The sequence below is a fragment of the Mustela lutreola genome, chromosome 9, assembly GCF_030435805.1.
Source record: "Mustela lutreola isolate mMusLut2 chromosome 9, mMusLut2.pri, whole genome shotgun sequence".
Taxonomy (NCBI): Eukaryota; Metazoa; Chordata; class Mammalia; order Carnivora; family Mustelidae; genus Mustela; species Mustela lutreola.
This window is the reverse complement of record NC_081298.1, coordinates 57,054,524-57,081,430: the sequence shown is the minus strand read 5'-3', so window position 1 is coordinate 57,081,430 and position 26,907 is coordinate 57,054,524. Positions and strand designations below refer to the sequence as shown.

Sequence of the window (26,907 nt, the reverse complement as noted above, 5' to 3'; positions counted from 1 at the left end):
TGTAAGTTTAGGAGCATCACCAATTTGACTTTGTTTTATTTATTTATTTATAAAGATTTTATTTATTTATTTGACAGAGAGAGATCACAAGTAGGCAGAGAGTCAGAAAGGGAGCAGGGAGCAGAGAGCCCAATGAGGGGCTTGATTTCAGGACCCCGGGATCATGACCTGAGCCGAAGGCAGAGGTTTAACCCACTGAGCCACCCGGGCGCCCCTTGACTTTGTTTTTAAGTCGTCAGAATATTTGACTTCTTTAATAAGTTGATTTATTCCTCTTCTGAGAAAGCCATTCAATAAGAAGCAGTCTCGGAGTGGGGATTGGGGGTAAATAAGTATTTTTGAAGATTTGGAAAATACAGATGACTCATGTTTAGATGATTACTATAAACATTTTGGTAATACCGTTCTGCTATTGAAATATATATTTGTGTGTGTATATATATATATATATATATATAAATGAGGGGCTCTTCAAATTATACAATTATAATCGTCCAAAACCAGGTATTTGTGGCCTTTTAATTACGGAATTTCAATTTTCTCATAGAACATGTTCTTTTAAAATACAGGAATTTTAACATGTATGCTTCTTAGTCACACGTGTCCGACATAATATATTTAACCAACAGCCTCCAGAAAGGTGTTTCCAATTTTCACGCTCACCAAAATGGCCTGAGAGTGCTTTTCTCTTCCACAGCATCACGTAATTAAAATAAGAAACGGCCGAAAGTTTTGAGAAGCCACGCAGTAAAACACTGTCCCGCTGATACAGTTACTACGCCCCTGGTCCTAGCGCGGTGTTGAACTTCTCCTTCCCGCGCCTCACAGCAGACGCTCCCACAGCGTAAATACCAACAACCCTCTACAGGACCAGGCGTAGCCAAGGGCCGGGCCGCCCAGAGGGCCGTGCGCGGAGGGAGGGACGCCAACGTCGGCGTGGCGCACAGTGCTGACGCAACACGCATGCGGGGAGGGCCGCTAGTCGGCCGGCGACGGCGCTGCGTCACGGGCTTTCAGGCGCTTCGCTCTTGGAGACGGCGACGGCTGTGGGCCTCGGCTCTGGCCTCCCGCGCCCTGGGAGTCAGGTCGGTGGCGCGATGAGGCGCAGCAAGGCCGACGTGGAGCGGTACATCGCCTCGGTGCAGGGTTCCGTCCCATCGCCTCGAGAGGTGAGTGGGTCCTGAAGAGCCGGGTGGTCTCCGCCCTGGCCCTGCCGCGGCCCCGCGCGGCGCCGGCGTCATGGCTCCCGGCGACCGCCGCTCCCTGGCGCGTTGAAGCGCCGGCTGGCTCCCGCGGTCCGGTGGGCGGCGTGGCGCTCGTGAGCTTGAGGTGGAGGGTGGGGGTGGGAAGGCGCGGCGGGTGCCGTTGGCGCCAGCTCTTCCTCTTCCTCCTGGCCTGCTCCTGACGGTCCTTATTGGCGGGCCCATCGCGTCCCGGGGTTCTCGGCTGCGTCCCCGCGGCCTCGTCACCGGGCCTCCAGGAGCCTGCCATTTGCGGCGGATTTCTTCTTTCCCGGAAAGTTACCGCTGTGGCGGAAGCGTGCCGCTTTAGAGGTCCAGGCTTTTGATGTTGGTGGAACCCAGCGCGGGGGCACTGACGCTCCTTCGGGGGCGCTTTTACTGCGGTGACGGGCAACCATCGTAGGCATCCAGCGGACTGGTGCAGGGGTGGTCACACTTGCAACTCCCTGACCGCGCAAATGACACTGGGGGTTTCCTCTATTTTGAAGCATCTGTCGTTGTGCGTTTATAAGGATTCTGTCCCTACTCTTCACACTCCACTCTCCCATTGCCTGTACTCTTTAAGAGGCTTCTTTCATCTGCTTTATTTTTTAAAACGCAGTCTTGGGTATTCTGAATTTCTTACAGGCGCTTGTTTCTATGGCTTACAATTTTTAGGCTTTTTGACAACATGCTCAGCGTATTTTTTCTCTTTTAAGATACTTTGTGCCAGATATTTTGGGTTCATCAGAATCTTAGTGATTGGATGTGGAGGGTGAGGAAAAAGGCTAAGTGTAGGTGGTGCGCACAGTATCTGAGTCAGTTTTCTTGGGAGTTGAATCACAGTACTGTCATTTGTAAGCTTTGTGATTTGAGACAAGTTAAAAACTTCAGTAAGTTGGAGTAATGATATTGATAGGAGTATATAGGATGACTCACGGTAAACATTTAGGGCAATGCCTGGCATATAATGAGTACTAAACGTTGATGTTAAAGGGACAGTCATTCAAGCTCTCTTACTAGGTAAGGGCCTATGAGAATAAAGATGTGTGAGGAAATTAAAAGAAACCAGGGATGAACATGATAATAATAGCTGCATAACTGTATCTTTAATCATATACTAGGCATTTGTCTTTGTAGGATTTTGGTGATGGGTCTGGTTTTAGTTTGTTTTAGGAATAAGGGAGTAGGTTACAGCTTGTTCCACCAGAAGAGAGGAATAGGTACCTACATACAGATTGTAATTTTAACTGCTGGCATAGTCATAAACAACAAATGTGGTGCTGTAGTCTAAAACAGAACTAAAGGTTTCTGTACTGCTGATTGACATACTTTTTAACAAGCCAAGTTTAGAGCTTTCATGAGATTTTTAGTGGGGACCCTGGCTCCTAAAAGATGAAGATCTTAATTCTGTAGACAGAATTTAGAATGTTCTTTGAACTACCTAACTTTTCCATCAAATAAAGGGGGATGGAGTCAGAATTTTAAAGACTGATTTTTATGGCCACCTCTGTTTTACATTTAGAGTATTTTTTTTTTTTTTCATAATTTAAGATTTTATTTATTTATTTGACAGAGAGATCACAAGCAGGCAGAGAGGCAGGCAGAGAGAGAGAGAGAGAGAAGGAAGCAGGCTCCCCACCGAACAGAGAGCCCGACGCGGGGCTCGATCCCAGGACCCTGGGACCATGACCTGAGCCGAAAGCAGAGGCCTCAACCCACTGAGCCACCCAGGTGCCCCTACAGTATTATTTTAATCAGATGTTTTTCTTCAAACAGGAAAAATCATTTACTTTAGAACTTGGGGATTTCAGTGGGATTTTTATTAGCAAATGAGTAACTTTGTAACAGGTGGTGGTATTCTATAAACTTAGGTCTAAGTGAAAGGACAGGAGAGGGTGCTTTGGATAGTTTCAAAGGGAGAGGGTGGTGGTGGGGGCAGAGATGTGGCTTTGAAGAGTAGAAAGATTAGTATTTACTTGGCTTCCGGTTTGGTAGAGATTGGCCTTGTGTGAACTGGTGATGCTTTCTGGGATGTCCTAAGTTCTGGAATGCAGTGATGGGTACATTGTCTTCCTTTCCAGGCTTCTTCTTCTTTTTTTTTTTTTTTTAAGATTTTATTTATTTATTTGAGATAGAGACAGTGAGAGAGAACATGAGAGGGGAGAAGGTCAGAGGGAGAAGCAGACTCCCCATGGAGCTGGGAGCCCGATGCGGGACTCAATCCCGGGACTCCAGGACCATGACCTGAGCCGAAGGCAGTTGCTCAACCAACTGAGCCACCCAGGCGCCCCCTTTCCATGCTTCTGTTATGCTTTCATTTGTTTGTCTTTTTTGTTTTGTCATTTTCTGTTCCTTCATGTCTGCTTTTGTCCTTGTTGAAAGTATCACTTGTGTTTCTTTTCTTTCTCCAGTTAGATTCTATTAGTTTTCCTAGATTTCTGTTGAGTTGGCCTCCCAATCCACACCCCTAATTCCTACTGCTCAGATGCACTCTTGACAGCTCCTAGTTGTTTGTTTACTGTATACGGTAGACTTCTGAATAACATAATACATACTTTTATTGCTCTGTCTCCTTTTCCACATTTTAGATATTTTTGCCTGTGTCCTGCAGATTTCTGTCCACAGATTTTTCTCCCCCTCATCTTCCAGTTTTATTGTTGTAATTTTTGGCTAGATGTATAGTTTTTGTTTATGTAATTATGATAAAGTACCTATTTTGCATTTGAGCCACCTTTATTGTGTAGTTTATTTTTCCTGGAGCTAATAATTGCTTTATTTTTTTGGTTTGTTATCTAGGAAGTATTACTAATTCTTTACCCAAACTCAGTTTAGCTCTCAAGTGTGATTAAAGAGGTCACATAATCCATTGATTTAAGCCTGAAAATATTTTTAAGAGTCTTTCTTGTGGAGCACTCTTGTCTTACTGCTGCAGTCTGGATTGGCTTCTTCTCTTGGCTACACATTTCTACCTCTGGGGCTTGGCTTTATCATCATCTTGAGAATAACCTTCAGGTTTTTTTTTCTTTTTTAGACCCTTGGTTTTTTGTAATTCATGTCCTTTTGACTTTCTCTGTTTCGGTGTAGCTGAGTCTCTGGTTTACTTTGAGAAGGGCTAGATGGGATTTTTTTTTTTTTTTTTAACATGATATGCCTGAAAACGTCTTAACCTAATTTATAGTTTGGTTATCAGATTCTAGGTTTGAAATAATTTTTTTCTCCAATTCTGAAAGTTTTTTTTTTTTTTTTTAAAGATTTCTATTCATTTATTTGACAGAGTGAGAGAGGGAATACAAACAGGGGAGTGGGAGAGGAAGAAGCAGACTTCGTGCTGAGCAGGGAGCCTGATGTGAGGCTCAATTCTAGGGCCTTGGGATCATGACTTGAGCCAAAGGCAGATGTTTAATGACTGAGCCTCCCTGGTGCCCCCAATTTTGAAAATATTGTTTTATTTTTCTGGTCATTTGTATTGTTAGAAATCTGATGTGGTTCTTGTTATTTATTGATAGCTTTATAGGTTTTCTGGACATTTCTTTTAAGTTGGAAAACTCATTTCCTTCAGTTCTGGAACATTGTTTTATTTCTTTCAGCATCTCTACACCCCCCAGCCCCCTATCCCAAGCTCCCTCCTCCCCTTCCCCCAATCTTAAACGTTTTTGTTAACTGAACGTTGGGTCTGGTTTGCTCTCGGTATCTTTCTTACTTGTGTCTTTGTTCTATTTTTAATCATCTCTTCCAAGGGAAGGAGATTGGGGAACTCGTCATTCAGTATCTAGACTTTGCTTATCTGCCTCTATAACTCCTGCCCTTACCCTTGTTAGGACTCCTCAAGTTTGGAGCCTGTTGATTTATACTGAGAAAAAATCTATTTGCTTAAGCTTTTTGCAGTGTGTGTTGGGGACCTGCTGTAATGGTGGAGAGTGATTTGGCTGTGCAAGAGCTGGTTTAATGTGTCGTCCCTCCAGGTCTCAATGTTCCTCTTTTCAGCCCCACATCAGTTTTGAGAGTTAAAAGTGAAAATGAATTTAAATATTACAGTAGCATAAAGTGTCATGGAAAGAAGCAGTGACTGAGTCATGGATATCCTGAATCATGGACTGACTGAATTATGGATAACATTGGCTCTTTTTCTTTCTACCTATGTATCCTTAAACAAGGCACTTAATTAGGCTTCAGTTCTTTTATAAAATGAACAAAATAGAGACAGAAGAATATCAAACTTCCCCACAATTTTATGGTTCTGTATATAATTATTTAATAATTGCTGTTCATTTTATCCCAAGATAGATTTCAGTGGGATATTTTGAAGCAAAATAGACAATGGAGTTTGTTTTTCTATTATGTGCTGATATTGTAACTAGTGGGAATCTATTCATTTTTTAAAAGGGGGAATAAAGCTCTGTTCATTATAATGCCATCTTGATTATTGCATATTGTCATAAACTGCTTCATATGTCTTAAATTTATGGATTTGGGGAGGGGAAGGGAGGCTCTTATGATTGCACTTCTAGCCTCCTTGGTTTCCTCAGATGTTTATTAATACTAAAGTTTAAGATTGCTTATAGTTCTTTTATATTTATTTTAAAAATTTATTCATTTATTTAGAGAGACTCTGAAGCAGACACCATACTGAGTGCAGACCCCAGGGTGGGGCTCAGTCCCATGACTGCAAGATCATCACCTGAGCTGAAATCAAGAGTCAGATGCTTAACCAGCTGAGCCACCCAGACGCCCCTATAGTTCTTTACTTTTAAAATACATCTGTTAAGGATGTATACTCAATACTGTTCTACTGCGGTCTCTTGGAATAGTTTTCTGAGAATACGTCATTATTTGGACATAAGATGAGAGGATATTTTATATAGCTCTATTGAGATACAGTTTACCATTTAAAATGTACAGTGTGATGAGTTTGGTATGTTATGTTATTGATGTTTTAAGTTGTAAAATATATGTAGTAAATTTGCCATTTTAATGCCTTTTAAAAAGTTTTTTTATTTTAATTCCATTGTTAACGCTGTTCTATTAGTTGCAGATACACAATATAGTGATTGTATTGTAGTGATTATACAGTGGTCATCATAAGTGTATATCTTTAATCCCTATCACCTATTTCACCCATCCCCTTTCCCATTTCCCCTCTGGTAACCATCAGTTTGTTCTCCGTAGTTAAGAGTCTGTTTTGTGGTTTCTCTCTCTCTTTTTTCCTTTGCTTATTTTGTTTCTTAAACTCCACATGAGTGAAATCATACGGTATATTTGTCTCTCTCACTTACTTCCCTTTGCGTTATACTCTCTAGCTCCGTCCATGTTGTTGCAAATGGTAAGATTTTGTTCTTTTTTATGGCTGAGTAATACTCCATTTTGTATATATCTGCCACATCTTTATCCATTTAACTCTTGATAGACACTTGGGCTGCTTCCTATCATAATTTACCTTTTGTAAATAATACAGCAATAAATTTGTGTGTGTATATATTCTCTTGAATTAGTGGTTTTTTTAAAACTTTTTAAAAAAACGGTTTTATATTTTCATTTGAGAGAGCGAGCTTGTGCACACAAGTGAGTGGGAGGAGCAGAGAGAGAGGGAGAAGCAGACTCCCTGCTGAGCAGGGAGCCCAACAGTTCCAAGTGGCACTTGATCCCAGGACCCTGAGATTACAACCTGAGCTGAAGGTAGACACTTAACTGACTGAGCCACCCAGGTGCCTCTGAATTAGTGTTTTTGTATTTTTTGAGTAAAAAACCAGTAGTTAATGATTCCTGGATCATATGGTAGCTCTCTTTTAACTTTTTGAGGAACCTCCATGCTGTTTACCATAACAGGTTCATCACTTTGCATTCCCACCAACAGTGCAAGAGGTTTCCTTTTTCTGCACATCCTTGCCAACAAGGATGGAAATTTTAGCCATTCTAATAGGTGTGAGATGATCTGTCATTCTAGTTTTGAATTGCATTTCCCTGATAATGAGTGATAATGAACATCTTTTTATGTGTCTGTTGGCCATCTGTATGTCATCTTTGGAGAAATGTCTGTATATGTCTTCTGTTCTTTTAAAAATTGTATTATTATTTTTTGGGTGTTGTATAAAATCTTCAAGTATTTTGGTTTTGTTGTTTTGTTTTAAAGATTTTATTCATTTCACAAAGAGAGATCCAGCGAGAGAGGGAACACAAGTAGGGGGAGTGAGAGAGGGAGAAGCAGGCTTCCCGCCAGGCAGGGAGCCAGATGCCCAACTCAGTCCCAGGACCCTGGGATCATGACCTGAGCTGAAGGCAGATGCTTAACTGCTGAGCCACCAAGGCGTCCCATCTTCATGTATTTTGGATAAGTCATTTGCAAATACCTTCTATTCGGTAGGTTGCCTTTTAGTTTTTTGATTGTTTCCTTCAGTGCAGAAGCTTTTTATTTTCATGTAGTACCAATAGTTTATTTTTGCTTTTATTTCCCTAGTTTCAGGAGACCTGTCTAGGAAAAGGTTGCTGTGGCTGATGTCAGAGAAATTACTTTTCGAGCTCTCTTCTACAGGTTTTATGGTTTCAGGTTTCACATTTAGATCCTTAATCCATTTTGAATTTATGTTTATGTATGGTGTGAGAAAGTGGTCCAGTTTTCTCCTTTTGCATGTAGCTGTTCAGTTTTCCCAACACCATTTGTTGAAGAGACCGTCTTACTGCATGTTGTTTCCTCCTTTGTTGGAGAGTAACCATATAATTGTGTGTTTATTTTTGGGCTTTCTGTTCTGTTCTATTGATCTGTGTGTTTTTATGCCAGTACTAAATTGTTTTGATTTTTTGTTTACAGCTTTGTAATATAACTTGAAGTCCAGAATTTTGTGGTACCTCCAGGTTTTTTTGTTTGTTTGTTTGTTTTTTCCTTTTCCAATCTTGGCTATTCAGGGTCTTCCATAGTTGCATACAAATTTTAGGATTGTTTGTTCTAGCTTTGTAAAAGATGCTGTAGGTATTTTGATTACATTAAATGTGTAGATGGCTTTTGGTGGTGTCAACCTCTTAACAGTATTTGTTCTTCCAATTCATGAGCATGGAATAGCTTTTCATTTTTTCTGTCGTTTGCAGTTTCATCATTATTTTATAGTTTACATCTCTTGTGAAGTTTGTTCTTAGATATTGTATTATTTTTGGTGGAATTGTAAATGGGATTGTTAATTTCTCTTTGTGCTGCTTCATACATAATGATTTATAGAAATGCAATAGATTTCTGCACATTGATTTTGTATTCTTGACTTTACTGAATTGATTTATCATTTCTAGTAGTTTTTTGGTAGAGTCTATGTATAGTATCATATCATCTGCAAATGGTGAAAGTTTTACTTCTTCCTTACCCATTTGGGTGCTTTTCATTTCTTTTTGTTGGATTTCCGTGACTAGGACTTCTAGTACTGTGTTGAATAACAACAGTAGTTAGAATGGACATCCTTGTCTTGTTCCTGACCTTAGCCGTTGGGAAGCTCTTAATTTTCCCCATTGAGTATGATGTTCACTGTGGGTTTTTTATGCAAGGCTTTTATTATTTTGGGGTATGTTCCCTCTAAACTTACTTTGTTGAAGATTTATATCATGATTGGATGTTGTACTTTGTCATATGCTTCTTTTGCAGCTTTTGAAATGAGCATATGGTTTTTATCCTTTCTCATTGATGTGCTGTTCCACGTTGATTGATTTGCAAATGTTGAACTACACTTGCATTCTGGGAATAAATCCCACTTGGTTGTGGTGAATGATTTTTTTAATGTGTTGTTGGATTCAGTTTGCTAGTATTTTGTTGAAAATTTTTGCAAAGGTGTTTGTTAGATCTATAGTTCTCTTTTTCAGTTGTGTCTTTATCTGGTTTTACTATCAGGGTAATGCTGGCCTTGTGGAATGAATTTGAATTTGGAACTTTTTCTTCCTTTTCTGCTTTTTGGAATAATATGAGAAGAATAGGTATTAATTTTTCTTTAAATGTTTGGTAGACTTTTACTTCAAAGCTATCTGGTCATGGACTTTTGTTGGGAGTTTTTTGATTACTGATTCAGTTTTATTGCTGGTAATCAGTCTGTTCATATTTTCTATTCTTGCTTCAATTTTGGCATGTTATTGTTTCTAGGAATTTATCCGTTTCTTCTAGATTGTCTATTTTGTTGGCATGCAATTTTTCTTTTCTTTTTTCTTAAAGATTTAAATTTATTTGACAGACAGAGATCACAAGTAGGCAGAGAGGCAGGCGCGGGGGGGGGGTGGTGGGGGTGGGGTAGGGTGGGGAAGCAGGCTCCCTGCTGAGCAGAGAGCCCCTTGCAGGACTCGATCCCAGGACCCTTAGACCATGACCCTAGCCGAAGCAGAGGCTTTAACCCACTGAGCCACCCAGGCACAATGGCATGCAATTTTTCACAGTATTCTGTTATAGTTGTATTTCTGTGGTGGTGATGGTTGTTTCCCTTTCATTTGTGATTTTGTTTGAACCCCCTCTCCCCTCAGTATTTGTTTGTTTGATGAGTTTGGCTAGAGGTTTATCAGTTTTGTTGATCATTTCAAAGAATCAACTCCTGGTTTCATTGATTTGTTTTTTTAATTTCTATAACATTTATTTTTGCTCTAATCTATATTATATTCTTTTGCTAGTCTTGGGTTTTGTTTATTCTTTTTCTAGGTCTTTTAGTTACATTGTTTGGGGTTTTTCTTCTTTCTTCAGATGCACCTGTATTGCTATGAACTTTTTTTTTTTTAAGTTTCCATTTATTTATTGGAGAGAGAGCTAGCAAGAGAGAGCATGAGCAGGGACAAGAGGGAGAATTAGGTTCCCCAGTGAGCAGAGAGGCCCACACAGGTCTCAATCCCATGACCTTAGAATCATGACCTGAGTTGAAGGCAGATGCCCAACTGACTGAGCCACCCAGGCACCCCTGAACTAACCTGTTAGAACCTCTTTTGTTATATCCCAAAGATTTTTGGTCTCTTGTGTTTGTTTCTATGTACTTTTTGATTTCTTTTTTGATTCCTTGGCCCATTCATTGTTTAGTAGTACGTTATTAAACTATATGTATTTGTGGTCTTTTCAGATTTTTTCTTGGGGTTGATGGCTTGTTTAATCATGTTGTCAGAAAAGATGCATGGTATAACTTTGATTTTTTTTTTTAATTTGATGTGATTTGTGGCTTAATTTTTTATTTGTTCTGGCCAGTGTTCCATGTGCACTTGTAAAGAATGTGTATTCTGCTGTTCTAGGATGGAACATTCTGAATGTATCTGTTGAATCCATGTGTTCCACTTTGTCATTGAAAGCAACTGTTGCCTTGTTGATTTTTTGTTTGGATGATCTGTCCATTGATAAAAGTGAAGTGTTGAAGTACCTACTATTATTTTATTACTGTTGATTAGTTCCTTTATGTTATTAACTGTTTTGTGAATTTGCTCCTATGTTGAATGCATAAATATTTATAATTGTTATGTCTTGTGGTTGGATTTTCCCCTTTACAGTGATATAATGTCCTTTATTATCTCTTGTTACAGCCTTTGCTTTCAAGTCTCTCTTGTCTGTTACAACTATTGCTACTCCAGCTTTCTTTTGACAGCCATTTGAATGATAAATATTTCTTTCCTCTTACTTTGAATTTGCAGTATCTTTAGATCTGAAATGAGTCTCTTGTAGGCAGTATATAGAAGGGTCTTGGTTTTTGTTTTTTTGTTTTTCTTAAATCCAGTCTGTCACCCTATGTCTTTTGGTTGGAGCATTTAGACTTAGTCCATTTACATTCAAAGTAATTATTGATAGATATACATTGCTATTTTATTACTTGTTTTGTGTAGTTTTGCTCTGATCCTTGCTCTTTTTAATGATTTGCTGGGTTTAGTGATATACTTGGGGTTCTTTTTATTTTTTGCATATTTACTACCAGCTTTTGATTTGTGGTTACTATTAGGTTTGTTATGTAACATCTTCTGCATTTAGCATTTTGTATGAGTTAATGTTTGTTTATGTTTGAACCCATTCTTCTCCAATTTTTAGGTATATAGTGTCACTCATTAACATCCTTTTATTTTGTGAGTCCGTTGACTAATTTTGACATAAAATTATTTTTATCTGTCTTTTCATACTTAACAGTCTTTCCTTTCCACTCAGAGTCCCCTTTAATTAACTTCTTGTAGGGCTGGTTTACTGGTCATGAACTCCCTTAGTTTCTCTTTGTCTGAAAAACTCCTTATCTCTTCTCTGAATGATAGCCTTGGTGGATAAAGTATTCTTCGCTGCAGATTTTTCCCTTTCAGCCTTTTGAATCTCACATCCCACTCTCTTCTGACCTGCAAAGTCCTGAAAAAAATCCACTGATCTCTTCATGGAGTTTCCCTTCTATGTAACTCTTTTCTTTTCTCTTGCTGCTTTAAATTTTTTTTTCTTTATTAGTATGTTTTGCCATTTTAATTACTATGTGTGTTGGTGTAGATAATCTTTGGTTGATTTTTTTTTTTGGTGGGGGGAAATCCCTGTGCCTCCTGGATTTGGATTTCTGTTTTCTTCCCCAGATAGGGAAGTTTTTAGCTTATTATTTCTTTAAACACATTTTCAGCCGCCTTTTCTCTCTCCTTTTCTTCTGGGATCCCTATAATGTGGATATTATTACATTTGGTGGAGTAACTGAGTTTCCTGAGTTTATTCTCAATTTGCATAATTTTTTCTTTTTTACTTGCTCGGCATCATTGCTTCTTCTAGCCTGCTATTTATTTCATCAAGTGTATTTTAAATTTCATTTATTATATTCTTTACCTCTGGATTTTTTTTAAAAATTATTATTATTATTATTATTATTTTTGTTTTCTCTTTGTTAAGGGTCTCACTGATGTCTTCCACTCTTTTCTCAAGTCCAGGGAGTATCTATATGAATATTACTTTAAATTCTTTATCATGTATATTATTTATATCTGTTTTGCTATGTTTATTGTCCTATTCTTTCATTTGAATCATATTCTTCTGTCTCCTTATTTTGCCCTACTTTCTGTTTCTTTGTGTTAGGAAAGTCAGCTGTGTCTCCCACTCTTGAAGGTAATGCCTTAGGAAAAGGAGATGTAATGCCTTTGTAGTACAGTGTCCCCTGTTTCCCAGGACCTGGTGCTTCAGGGAGTGTCTCCTCTGCATGTTGGATGTGCTCTGCTATTCTGTTCTGGCCAATTTTTTCTTTAGTCCAGTCATCTTTAGAGGTTCTTTTTGCCTGTTGTGGGAGTGTTTGTTCCCTGCTGGGGTGGCCATGTTTTAGCTAGGTACATGCTGGGCTCTTTGTGAAATGAGATCTGCTGCCACTGCTGCTGAACTGATAAAAATGCATGGGTCAGAGGTGTGGTGTGGGCAGGATTTGCACTGATCTTCTGGGGCAGGTACCCACAGACAGGGCTGAGACTGACGGAAGTGTGACTGGGAAGGATAGGTCCACAGAAGCGTGGGGTGGCATGGGGAAGGAACGTTGGTTGGTATAAGCAAGTTATGTAGCGAATGTAATAGCACTGTGTTTTCCAGTGGTGGTCATGTGTTTATGCTGGGGTCTTTGGAGGGAAATGGCCCCTCTTAGCTCCTTTGTTCCTGGAGGGGACTCCCTGTTATCCTTGCCTCTTTGTGACACACTCTGAGATGAGTAAATAACTCTTCCTCGCTGTATACTGCAGATATTTTTCAAGTTGCTGCTTCTGTGCTGTATCTCTGTAGGCTGTTGTGCTTTATGTATGCCTTTTGGGCTCTCAGCGCCAGATCTCTCTGATTTTTAAATTCCTTGGCCTCTTTTGCTTTCAAAGCCAAGTATTATGGGACTTAATACTATGACTTAATATTATGGGTCTTACCCCAGTGGACTCCTTGGTGTGGTGATCGGTTTCTTGCCCTCTACTGTGCTATCTCCCTCCTAACCTTGGATGGCCACAGTCTGTTTTGCTCCCAGACCATTCCTGCCTTCTTTCCTGTGGCCTCTTCTCACCTTAAGGTTCACAGCAATATTGTAGAGAAGGTACAGATACTCCCCACATAACTCCCTGCCTGCACACAATGCTTGGCCTCACCCATTATCAGTGTTCCCCACAGAGTGGTATACTTGTTACAGTTGAACGTATTTTGGTATATCATTGGCACCCAAAGTCCGTAGTTTACCTTAGGGTTTATTTATGGTGTTGTATAATCTATGGGTTTTGACAAATACATAATGATGTATATCTACCATTATTGTGTCACACAGAGTAGTTTTACTGTACTAAAAATCCTCTGTGCTCAGCCTATTCATCCTTACTCCTAGTCCCTGGCAACCACTAATCTTTTTTATTTTTTATTATTTTTTAAGGATTTTATTTATTTATTTATTTGATGGAGAGAGAGAGATGACAACTCGGCAGAGAGGCAGGCAGAGAGAAAGGGGGAAGCAGGCTCCCCACTGAGCAGAGAGCCCATTGTGGGACTCAGTCCCAGGATGCCGAGATCATGGCCTGAGCTGAAGGCAGAGGCATAACCCACTGAGTCACCCAGGCACCCCAACCACTAATCTTTTGTGTCCTCATAGTTTTGCGTTTTTCAATATATCTTATAGTTGGAATCGTACAGTATGTAACATTTTCAGATTGGCTTTTTCCATTCAGTAATGTGTACATAAGTCTTCTCTATGTCTCTTCATGGCTTGATAGTTCGTTTTAAAGTGCTGAATAATATCTTATTAACGGCATGTACTACAGTTTATTCATTCCCCTACTGAAGAACATTTTGGTTGCTTCAAAGATTTGACTATAAAACTTTTGTATGCGGGAATTTGGGTGACTTAAGTTCTCAGTTCTTATAAGTAAATACCAAGGAACACTATTGCTAGATCATTTAAGTGTATGTTTAGGTTTTCAGATTTTGGGTGTGTGTGTGTACAAGTGCATGTCTATGTTTAGTTTTGTAAGAAACTGCAAAACTGTCTTCCACAGTGTATCTACCATTCTGCATTTCTACCAGCAATGAATGAGAGTTCCTGTAACACCACAGCCTTGCTTGGTGTTGTAAGTGTTCTAGACATTGGCTATTCTGATACATATGTAATGGTATCTTGTTTTAATTTGCAGGTAAATCAATGTAGATTTTTTTATATACTTATTTTCTGTCTGTATTATTATTACTTTTTTTTTTTTTTTTTGGTGATGTGCTCAGATCATTGATTCTTTTTTTTTCCCCGCAAAGATTTTATTTATTTATTTGACAGACAGAGATCACAAGTAGGCAGAGGCAGGCAAAGAGGGGGAAGCAGGCTCCCAAGCTGAAGGCAGAGGCTTTAATCCACTGAGCCACCCAGGCACCCCCATTGATTCATTTTAAAATTTTGTTTTCTTCTTATTATAATTCATGTATTTTGGGTAATAGTTCTTTCTCAAATGTTTCTCTTGCAAATATTTTTTCCATTCTGTGGTTTATCTTCATTCTTTTGACAGCGTCTTTTGCAGAACAGAAGTTTTTTTTTTTTTTTTTTTTTTTTTTTTTTAAATTTGACAGAGACACAGTGGAGAGAGGAAACACAAGCAGGGAGAGAGGGAGAAATAGGCTTCCTGCTGAGCAGGGAGCTTGCTGCAGGGCTCCATCCCAGGACCCTGGGATCATGACCTGAGCCGAACGCAGATGGTTAACGAGTAAGCTACCTGGGTACCCCCAGAACAGAAATTCTTAATTTTAATGAAATATAGCATATCAGTTCTTTCATGGGTTGTCCCGTTGGTGTTGTATATTAAAAAGTATCACCAAACCTGAGGTCATTTAGGTTTTCTCCCATTATCTCCTAGAAATTTTATAGTTTTATGTTTCCATTTAGGTTTGTGATCCATTTTGCATTAAATTTTGCAAGGGTATGAGGTCTGTGTTGTTGTTATTATTTTTATTATGGTTTTGTGTGTGGATGTCAGTAATTCCAATACTCTTTGTTGAAAGATTATTTTGCCTCCACTATATTGCCCTTGCTCTTTTGTCAGAAATCAGTTAACTGTATGCGTCCATTTTGTTTATATTTTTGCTAATATACTTTTGTTATTGTTTTTTATTTTGCTGATATACTTTGTTTTTGTTTTGTTTTGGTTTTTTGAGACGTCTGTTCCTTTATTGACTGAACAGGCTGCTTACCAGGGATGAAGTAGAGGAGTGGGTGGTCTCAGTACCAGGCCTGTGCTTCATAGCCTTGAAGGTAATAGAGAACTCACCCAGATAGTGGCCAGTCATCTTGGGCTTGGTTTCCTCCTATTTGAAGGTCTTGCCATTGTAGACACCCACCATGTTGCCCACCACCCTTAGTCAGGATGATCGTGTCCCACAGGTTCATCTTAACCACCTTTTCCATCTGGGGAGCCTCTTTGGCCTTGCACACATGCTTCAACACTGAGTGTTGTTTCCTCCACAAACCCCAGGTGAGCCCCTACTGCTGCCAGGCACTGTAGAGCTGCACTAATGACTTTTAGGACACATCCAGCAGCTGGTTGAAGTCCATGCCAGGATAGGTGAACTTGTGGAAGGTGCGCTTTTTTTGCTCCACTTATGCTACATTATCAGCTCTTTGGAAGGGACCACCTAACACCACATTGTCTTGATTAGTCTAGGTTTATAATAAGTATTGAAGTGAGGAAGTGTCAGTTCTAATTTTTTTCTTCAATATTTTGCAACTCTGGGATTTTTGCCTCTATAATAAACTTTAGAATCACTTTATTGATATCCACAAAATAAGTTCTTGGGATTTTGATTGGGATTGCACCAAATCTGTAGGTGAAGTTGGGAAAAACTGACATCTTGTTAAGATCAGATCTTTTGTCCATGAACATGGAATGTTTTCAGTTATTTAGTTCTTTGATAGCAGACTCCCTGCTGAGCAGGGAGCCTGATGGGGGACTCTATCCTGGGACTGCAGGATCATGACCTGAGCTGAAGGCAGTCAGTTAACCAACTGAGCCACCCAGGTGCCCCTAGTTCTTTGATTTCATTCATCAGAGTTTTGTAGTTACTCTCTTACAGATCTTATATATATATTTTTTTTCTTACACATATCTTGTTAGGTTTATAACTATACTTGACGTGTGAAAACGGGGTTTAAACAGCATGTGTCTGCTTCTGTGCCATTTTTAAAAAATAAATACAGTAGGGTATTAATGTATTTCCGTCTTCCTTATGACATTTTCCCTTATGATTTAATTTTTTTCTCTAGTTTTATTGTAAGAATGCAGCATATAGTATCATGTACAGACTGTGTGTTAATTGTCTTCTTAAGTTATTAGTAAGGCTTTTAATTAATAGCGGGCTTTTAGTAGTTAGGTTTTTGGGGGAGTCAAAAATTATATATGGATTTTCAACTGTGCAGAAGGATGGCACCCCCACCTCCCACAATGTTCCGGGATCACCGTCATTTCCTTTTTGGGGGTGCTAATATGAGTGCTACTGTGTTTCATATTTCAAATTCATCTTGTTCATTGCTGGTATATAGGAAAGTGATTGACTTTTTTGTATTACCCTATTATTCTTCAAACTTGCTTATTATTTCCAGGATTATTTCATCAGTTGTTTTGGATTTCTATGTGGACAGTCATGTCGTCTGTAAATGTAGTTTTATTTTTTCCTTTCCAACCTGTGTTTCGTTTCTCTTTTCTTTTTTTTTTTTTTTCTTCTGTTACTGTATTAGCTAGGATTTTCACTATGATGGTGATGTAAAGGGACATCCTTGATGATAGGGGACATCCTTGCCTTGTTCCTGATCTCAGTGAGAAAACTTTTGAGTTCCTTACCATTAAGTATGATGTTTGCTTTTGTACATATTTTTTATTAAGTTGAGGAATTTGCTTCTATTCCTGGTTTCCGGAGCATTGTTTTTGTTGCTTGTTTGTTTCATTGTGAATGGGTGTGGAGTTCTTGTCAAATGTTTTTCTACATGTATTAATGTGATCATGAATTTTTTGTTTTTTTGTTTTGTTTTGTTTTTGTTTTTTAGCTTGTTGATGTGATGGATTATATTAATTCATTTTTAAAAGTTGAACCAGCCTTGCATACTTGGGATAAATCCCCACTTGGTTTTGACGTATAATTCTTTTTTAATACATTGTTGGATTTGGTTTACTAATACTCTGTTGAGGACCTTTTGTAGCTGTGTTTGTGAGTGATGCTTGTCTGTAATTTCCTTGTAATGTTTCTGTCTGGTTTTGGTATTAAGGTAATGCTGGTCTTATAGGAGGAATTAAGAGTTATTTTATTTGCTTATATCTTCTGGAAGGGTGTAGAGAATTGGTATAATTTCTTTTTCATTAAGTTTGATAGGCTTCACCAGTGGAACCTGGTGCTTTTTAGTGTTGGAAGATTATTATTTATTCAATTTCTTTAATAGATATAGTCCTGTTTAGGTAATCTATTTCTTGTCTGCATTTTTTTTTTTTCTTTTTAAAGATTTAATTTATTTATTTGGCAGAGAAAGAGTGTGTACTAGAGAGCACAAGCAAGGGACATGCAGGCAGAGGGAGAAGCAGGATCCCTACTCAGCAAGGAGCCCCATGCCTGGCTCAATCCCATTTTTGCCCACCCTCCCAACTCTGGCAACCACCAGTCTTTTTTCTATCTGTGATCTTGAGTCTTTGTTTTGTTTTTGTTTTTTGAAATTCCACACATATAAGGGAAATCATGCTGTATTTGTCATTCTCTGACATTTCATTTAATGCCCTTGAAATCAACTCATGTTATTGCGAATGGCAGGATTTCATATTTTTACGGTTAGAATATATTCTGTTGTATATGTGTGCCACATTTTCTTTATTCATCTGTTAGTGGACATGTTGGCAGTTGTAAGTAATGCTGCAGTGAACTTGGGGATGCATATATCTTTTTGAGTTAGTGATTTCTTTTTTTCAGCCATTTACCTTTAATCTGTTTTCATATTTAATTGGGGTTTCCTGTAGACAACATATAGTTAATGTTAGATATTGTCATTGTGGATTAAAATTATCTACTGGTAGACATCTACTATTGATGTTCTAGTTAATATTGATATGGTTGTGTTAAGAGCTATCATATTTATTGCTATTTTCTGTTGTCCTAGTTCTTCCTATATTTTTGTCTTCTTTTTCTGCCTTCCCTGTTTTTATTTTTTTTTTAAAGATTTTATTTATTTATTTGACAGGCAGAGATTACAAGTAGGCAGAGAGGCAGGCAGAGAGAGAGAGGAGGAAGCAGGCTCCCCGCTGAGCAGAGAGCCCGATGCGGGGCTCGGTCCCAGGACTCTGGGACCATGACCCGAGCTGAAGGCAGAGGCTTTAACCCACTGAGCCACCCAGGCGCCCCAACCTTCCCTGGTTTTCACTTAGAATTTTTTGTGACTCAAGTTTTGCTCCTTTTTTAGCACGTTACGCTTTTTTTTTTTTTTTTTTTTTTTTTACTTGTTTAGTGGTTGCCTTAGAGTTTACAGTATACATTTACAACTAATCCAGGTCTACTTTCAAATAATACTATAGTACTTCATGGGTAATGTGAGCACCTCATAATAAAGTAATCTTAAATTTTCCTTTTCTTTGTGTCATTGCCATCACATATTTTATTTTTATATAAAATACATGAGCATGTATGTAAACTTGGGAATTTTGTATACATTTCTCATACATAATAGAAATACGTGTTGGTATTGTTTTGAGAAACTGGTATATGTTAGATCAGTTAAGAGAAAGAAAAATAGTTGTTTTTATTTTACCTTCATGTATATATATATTTTACATAGATGTGAATTTCTCATCTGTATCATTTTTTTTTTTTTCTCTAATTTATCAACATCTTTGTAAGGCTGATGTACTGGTAACAAATTCCTTCAATTTTGTGTGAGAAAATATTTCTCCCATTTCTTGTGGAGTATTGAATTCTTTTTTTCTTTCAACTTTAAATATTTCACTCCACTCTTTTGCTTGCATGGTTTTTGAGAAGTCAAATGTGATTTTTTTACTTTTGCTCCTGTCATAGGAGAGGTTTTTTTTTTTTTCCTCCAGGTTCTATGTCATTTGTCTTTTATTTTCAGTAGTTTGAATAGGATATGTGTAAGTATATTAATATTATTATTATTGTCATTTATTCTGCTCGATGCTCTCTGAGCATGCTAGATCTGAGCTTTCTGGATTTGTGGGTTTTTGTGTAACATTAAGTTGGGGGAATTTCATAGTAATTATTGTTTCAGATATTTCTCCTGTTCCTTCATCTTTTCTCTTTCTTTTTTGTCTTATTTCATGGATGTTATTCCTTTTGTAGTTATTCCACAGTTCTTGGATATTTTGTTTGTCTTTATTTTTTTTTCTCTTTGCTTTTCAGTTTTGTAGATTTTTTTGAGATAGCCTTAAGTTTGGAGATTCTTACCTAAGCCATCTTCAGGTTATTAGTAAGCCCATCAAAGGCTTTCTTCATTTCTATGATAATGTTTTTGGTCTCCAGCATTTCTTTTTGTGCTTACAATTTTTATCTTTCTGTTTACATTCATTTGTTCATTTTTTGGTTATATACCCAGAAGTTTGATTGCTGGATTATATGGTAGTTTAAATTGTACTTTTGTGAGGAACTACCATATTGTTTCCATAATGGTTGCACCATTTTACATTTTTTTTTTTTAAAGATTTTATTTATCAGAGAGAGAGCGAGCCTAGGCAGACAGAATGGCAGGCAGAGGCAGAGGGAGAAGCAGGCTCCACGCCAAGCAAGGAGCCCGATGTGGGACTTGATCCCAGGACGCTGGGATCATGACCTGAGGCGAAGGCAGCTGCTCAACCAACTGAGCCTCCCAGGTGTCCCACCATTTTACATTTCTACTAACAATACACAAGGGTTCCAACTTTTCCATACCACTACCAACACTTGTTATTTTCATTTTTTTTTTCCCTTTTTGCATAGTAGCCATTCTAGAGAATATAAAGTGGTATCCCATGGTGATTTTTTTTTTTAAAGATTTTATTTATTTATTTGACAGGCAGAGAGAGAGAGATCACAAGTAGGCAGAAAGTCAGGCAAAGAGAGAGAGGGGGAGGCAGGCTCCCCACTGAGCAGAGAGCCCAATGCGGGGCTCCGTCCCAGGATCCTGAGATCACGACCTGAGCCCAAGGCAGAGGCTTAACCCACTGAGCCACCCAGGCGCCCTTTTGATTTCCATTTCCTTGATTGGTGATGTTCAGCAGCTCTTTATATGCTTTTAGGAATTCATATATCATTTTTGGAATAATGTCTATTATAAAGTCTTTTGCCTGTTTTCTAGTTGGGTTATTTGATTTTTTTATTATTGAATTGTAGGAGTGTGTGTTTTTTTTTTTTTTAATATATCCTAGATATTAATCTTTTATCAGCTGTATGGTTTGCACATATTACTCCCATTCTATAGGTTGACTTTTTTACTCTATTGATTGTGTCCTTTGATATACAAAAGATTTTAAGTTTGATTTATTTCTTTTTGTCTATTTTTACTTTGGTTTCCCATGTGTTTGGTGTCAATCCCAAGAAATACATTGCTTAATCAAATGTCATATAGTTATTCCCCTATGTTTTTTTCTAGGAGTTTTATAGTTTTGGATCTTAGTTTTAGGTGTTTAATTCGTTTGGAGTTCATTTTTGCAGATGGTGTAAAGTAAGAGTTTGGCTTTATTCTTTTGCGTATGATTATCCATTTTTCCCAGCACCATTTGTTGAAAACAGTCTTTTCTCCATTGAGTGTTGTTAGCATCCTTGTTGGAGATTATGTGACCGTATAGGTGAGCATTTATTTTTGGGCCTTGCACCTGTCCTTGATCACTTACTCTTTTCAGTCTCTGTTTTAGAATTTCACTGGGCACCTCAAATTCTTCACATGTTTACTCAACAAACTACCTTACTTCATCATTGGTAAACTGAGAGTGTTGGCAGTGAACCACCAGGCCCTATTCATTCTTCTGTCAACTGTAAATTTCCTTTTCAAGGTACTTCCCCTTGAAGTTAGCCCTTTTCTTGTTACCCCTTTCAGTTTCCTAAGCCCTTATTGCCCCCTTTTCATTAAAACTGGCTGTTTTCTGAAGCAACTGGCTGTTTTTCTTAGCCTGAAAACACATTCATGCTCGTTTGCCCTAAATAACTGTCCACATCTGTGTCCCATTATTGCCCTGTCTCCCCTCACTTTGTCAGTCAGAGCTTGTGAAAATTATTTAGCAGTATTGGTAAAAAGAGAGCAGTATTGGTAAAAAGAGAGAAAGTAGTGTAAGATACAAACAAAAGATTTTTTTTGTGTTTGTGTGTATGTCTTGTCACCTTTATACTTTTCTGTAATTTAAAATTTTTTTAATCTTCATGTATGCTTTTATGACTTAAAACATATCTGCTTTTTTTTTTTTTAAGATTTTGTTTGTTTATTTGACAGAGAGATCACAAGTAGGCAGAGAGGCAGGTAGAGAGAGAAAGAGGAGGAAGCAGGCTCCCTGCTAAGCAGAGAGCCCGATGGTGGGACTCGATCCCAGAACTCGGGGATCATGACCTGAGCCAAAGGCAGAGGCCTTAACCCACTGAGCCACCCAGGCGCCCCACATATCTGCTTATTTAACACCTTCTTTGATGAGAACTAAGAAGTATAGTAGGAGAAAGGGGTTTTAAGTTAAGATGCCATAACATAGATTTATGTGACATTGCAAAGTGACATTCCAAAACAATGGAGAAAATATGGATTATACAATAGATGTTGCTTGAACAATTGACATTTTGTTTAATGATTTTTTGGGTTTAATCATTTATTTATTTATTTATTTATTTTTTTAAAAAGATTTTATTTATTTATTTGACAGACAGAGATCACAAGTAGGCAGAGAGGCAGACAGAGAGAGAGAGAGGAGGAAGCAGGTTCCCTGCAGAGCAGAGAGCCCGATGCGGGGCTCGATCCCAGGACCCTGGGATCATGACCTGAGCGGAAAGCGGAGGCTTTAACCCACTGAGCCACCCAGGCGCCCCTTAATCATTTATTTTTAAAAAATAGTGCTCTTGCCTTCATTATTTACCAAAACAAGTTTGACTTAAAAGTAATTTTAGAGAAACTGAAAGAAAACACAGATGAGTTTTCAACTCAAATGAGAAAGACCTTTTTTACCATATAATCTGAAAAAGAATAAAAAAAGAAGAACCAGTAAAGATAGTTTTTACTGCATAAAAATTGAAGCTTTATTTCACAAACACATAAACACAGATAAATGACAATTTGGGAAAGCTGCAGAAAGCTCTGAGGGGCTTCTGGGTGGTGCACTTGGTTGGACCCTTGACTCTTGGCTTCAAAAAACAACAACCAAAAAACCCTCAGATGTCTGTATGGTTAAGAACCCTTAAAAATTAGCAAGAGAATCTTTTCTTTGCTCTTTGAAATTTGGGAATGGCCATAGTATATTAGTAGAGAATTTATACTCTAAATATTTCAGTGTGAATATTAAAAATTGGTCTTAGCAATCAGAGAAATGCTAGGTTGACTTAGTGGTACCTCTTCTGCTTACCAAGTTGGCAGTGATTGAAGAAATGGGAAAAATTAATTAATTTTTTTTTTTTTTTTAAGATTTTATTTATTTATTTGACAGAGATCACAAGTAGGCATAGAGGCAGGCAGAGAGAGAGATAGGAGGAAGCAGGTTCCCTGCTGAGCAGAGCACCCGATGCGGGACTCGATCCCAGGACCCTGAGATCATGACCTGAGCCGAAGGCAGTGGCTTAACCCACTGAGCCACCCAGGCACCCGGGAAAAATTAATTAATTTTGAGGAGTATGTACTCTGGGGCATTCAAATACTGAGTGGAGAAGTAGATTGTTATAAACTGTATGGCTATAAACCATATTGGCATATAAACTATAAACTATGCTATAAACTCTACTGGCAATATAGTAAATGGTTCAGATATTTATATTCTTTGAACTAGTTATATTCTTTGAACTAGTTATTCAGTTTTTAGGAATTTATTAAGAAATAATGGTACACAAATTTATGTGTATTTCAATAAATAGTGAATATGTAACATCTGCCAGTTAATGTTCCTGGTTGCATGGTGGTGGGCAAACCACAGGGTCTTACTTCAGTGGAGCCTTACAGTTTTTTTTTTTTTTCAAAGAATTTTATTTATTTATTAATTTATTTGACGGACGGAGATCACAAGCAGGCAGAGAGGCAGACACGGAGAAGAGGGGAAGCAGGCTCTCTACTCAGCAGGGAGCCCGATGTGGGGCTCGATCCCAGAACCCTGGGATCATGACCCGAGACGAAGGCAGAGGCTTTAACCCACTGAGTCACCCAGGCACCTTGAGCCTTACAGTTTTGAGGGAGAGATAGCTATAAAAACAAAAATACTTATGAACTGTATAAATTCAGTGAAGGAAATTAACAGGATTTTGTGAGAAATAATGAAGCAGGCATACTTTAGTATGATAGTAGGAGAATGCTATTCAGAACTATCTGAAATACCACTTTCCTTCTGCATTGTCCTGCCTTGATGTTAGCTTTGAGTTAATTGTTCATCACACAAACTCATGCAGGCAGTCAGTGTTTGAACTGTGGTTTCTCTTGTACTGAGCAGGATTATTATGGAGACAATCCATTATCAGAGTAAAACCGGCTAGTCTCATGAAGGTCTAAACCCAGCTCATGTGGGGTGAAGATCTAAGTTAAGTAAACCTAGCCATTCGTGAGTGAACAAATCCAGTGATAGGTGAATTCTGCTTCACAAAGATAGGATGAAGTGACATCAAGGACCGAAAAGTGAGGTTTCTGAGGATTTGAGTGCCCAAAGTCAGTATGGTACCTTTTCTGACATCTGCTCAAAATTTAAAATCAGAAGGATTGGGAGACCCCACTTTTCTGGGTCTGTATTCCTACTGAAAATGTAGATTTTTTTTTTCCCCCTTTGCTTCCCTGGAATTTTTCTCTACTCACTTGACTTAGAATACCCGTGTTACGTTTTTAACAGATATGCTGGACCCAACCCTGCCTCCCCAAGATGTAAGGGGAGGTGAGAGGCAGGTGTGGGGGATGGAGAGCCTTCTATTTAATTGATACTTAACTGTTTCACTGTGCCAGACTAGAGTCTTGCTTAGTAGGGATTTCTGTTTTGTTTTGGTCAGGTGATTCTCAAGCTCATTTCCCCTTAGTTGTGGTTTCACTAGGATAGTGAGAATCTTATTCGTTCATTCACATGTGTCTCTAGATGATGAGGCGTTTTGTTTAAGGGAACCATAGTTTCTCTTTCATTTATGTACATTCATTGAATTTCTCACTCTGATATTGAAAGTGATGGATAGAAGTCATATCATATCGGGGCGCCTGGGTGGCTCAGTGTGTTAAGCCGCTGCTTTCGGCTCAGGTCATGATCTCAGGGTCCTTCCTGCTCAGCAGGAAGTGTGCTTCCCTCTCTCTCTCTCTCTCTGCCTGCCTCTCTGTCTACTTGTAATCTCTCTCTGTCAAATAAATAAATAAAATCTTAAAAAAAAAAAAAAAGAAATCCTATCATATCAATACCGGCTGTTGGCCTGTTTAAAACAGATTCCCCAGGGCTGCCCCAATTGTAGAGATGCATTCTGGTTTTAGTCACTGGCTAACCTATAGTATGCAAGGACTAGGTGAAGTAAAGTTCATGTCATGCTAGCCTTTGGTGAGAAATTTGGGTATTTTCAAAGCATAATGGAAGCCATAGAAGGATTTTAAATTTTAAGCAAAAGCGTAACATGGTTTGTCTTATGTTTGAAATGATACCCCTTTGGTGAATGAATTGGATGGGAGGAAAAATACATAGAGGGAAACAGGAAGGAATTAGCCTTTTCAGAAGTCCTAGAGGGAAATCATAGCAGACTTGAACTTTGGTAATAGCAACAGAGATGTAAAAAAATGGGTGGATTGAGGTAATGTAGAAGGTAGAACTGACAGATTTTGGTGATATTTTGCACATAAGTTTAGAGCTTAGGAAAAGTGAGAACCAAAGATACATATTTGAGAGTCAATATACTACCAGTAGTCATAGGTGAGATTCAGTATTTGACACAGAAGAGATCTGAAAGAGAAGAGGTTTTAGGACTGCTTTGTGGGGAAGTCAGTGTGAGGAAGAGCGTGAGAAGGAATGGCCACTAAGGTGGAAGTTAAACTAGAGAGCATGGTGTCTTTGAAGTCATTGAGAAGAATATTTTAAGAAGATGAGTGTGATTAAGAATGTTTTCTGTAGGTTTGATTAAAAAGGAAAAATTGAAACATAGTTAACAGTGGGCAAACAGTCCATCTGCTGTCTAGTCTACCCTAGATAACCACTTCTTCACCTTATTAGGTATCTGATCAAAATCCCCTTAGTAAGGACGTTTCCCGACGACTCTTATTTTATAGAACATTTGATGTTCTATATGATGCCATTGTGTCCCACCAACATTACCAGCTAAGAAAGAAGAAACACTGCCAACTGAACAGGCAGCAGTGTTAGGATTCCTGTGATTTGTGAGATATATAGTGATTCTAGCTTTGTCGAAATATGGTGTACTGGAAATAATTGATGAAATACTATAAAATAGCACTCTTCTCTGCTCCTATATTATAGGTAATTTTAATGGTTTGCTTGTCATCTCTCCTAAAATGCAGGCCTCTTGAAGACAGAGATTTTTTTGTGTGTCCTACTGGTGCCCCAGTACCTGGTGAATGATAGCAGGCACAACAAACAAATCTTAAATCTGCATTTTTAAAGAAATCAAATGAATAAATGAAAACATACTGCTTTGTAGACTTCTTTTTTCAATTAATATATTGCTTTTTTCCGGTGTCCTTGTATAATTTTCAGAAATTATGTTTTTGGCTGTGTACCCTTATCATGTGTGTATGATAGAATCTGGTGTGTCCCAGGATCTTAAACTTCGAACTTTTGGAAATAAAAGAGCCAGGGTGTGGACTTGGTTTATTACTGGAAGTATTCAACTTTTATTTCTACCTTTTTAATTCCTTGAGTGTAAAACACTGATCTGTAGAGAGAACAACAAACAGTACCTGGACTGGGGAGTCCTCCATGCCGTAATGGGTTAGAAGTACTTCCTTATTTTTCCCCATAAAGACATGAATATGGCAAGAGAAGATTTTAGTATACCTTGCCTTCCCTAAGAAAGCAGGTTTCTGTCTGTTTAGTTATCTGTAAAGTGAGAGAGTGGCACCACATCTTTTTTCAGCTTTCTTGCTGTTATAAATTCTTAATTTCTTTATTTTTAAAATTTTTAAATAATAATATATACTTAAATAATTTAATTAAATAAATAAATTAAATAAATTTAATTTATTTAAATAATAAATAAATAAACATATATTTCTATCCCCAGGGGTACAGGTTTGTGAATCGCCAGGTTTACACACTTCATAGCACTCACACATACCCTCCCCAATGTCCATAACCCCACTCCCTTCTGCCAACCCCCCTCCCCCTAGCAACCCTCAGTTTGTTTTGTGAGATTAAGGGTCACTTATGGTTTGTTTCCCTCCCACTCCCATCTTGTTTCATTTATTCTTTTCCAACCCTCCAGCCCCCCATGTTGCATCTCCACTTCCTCATATTAGGAAGATCATATGATAGTTGTCTTTCTTTGATTGACTTATTTCGCTAAGCATGATACCCTCTAGTTCCATCCACGTTGTCACAAATGGCAAGATTTCATTTCTTTTGATGGTTGCATAGTATTCCATTGTGTATATATACCACATCTTCT

The 26,907-nt window shown here is 38.3% G+C and overlaps 1 protein-coding gene and 1 pseudogene across 2 annotated transcripts in view; one reads left to right on the top strand and one right to left on the bottom strand.

Annotated features, from left to right (window-relative positions):
* The first annotated feature begins 964 nt into the window (after positions 1–964).
* Positions 965–26,907, top strand: part of LOC131808304 (E3 SUMO-protein ligase RanBP2) — an 84,225-nt gene continuing 58,282 nt past the window's right edge. Inside the window, exon 1 of one of the 2 annotated variants that reach the window (XM_059134289.1) lies at positions 965–1,169. In XM_059134289.1, coding sequence (XP_058990272.1) covers positions 1,098–1,169 — 72 coding nt within the window. In that variant the 5' untranslated portion in view covers positions 965–1,097. The remainder of the gene's footprint in view (positions 1,170–26,907) is intronic. The other variant, XM_059134290.1, reaches the window with a different exon arrangement.
* On the bottom strand, positions 15,310–26,221 carry LOC131807693 (small ribosomal subunit protein uS19-like; annotated as a pseudogene).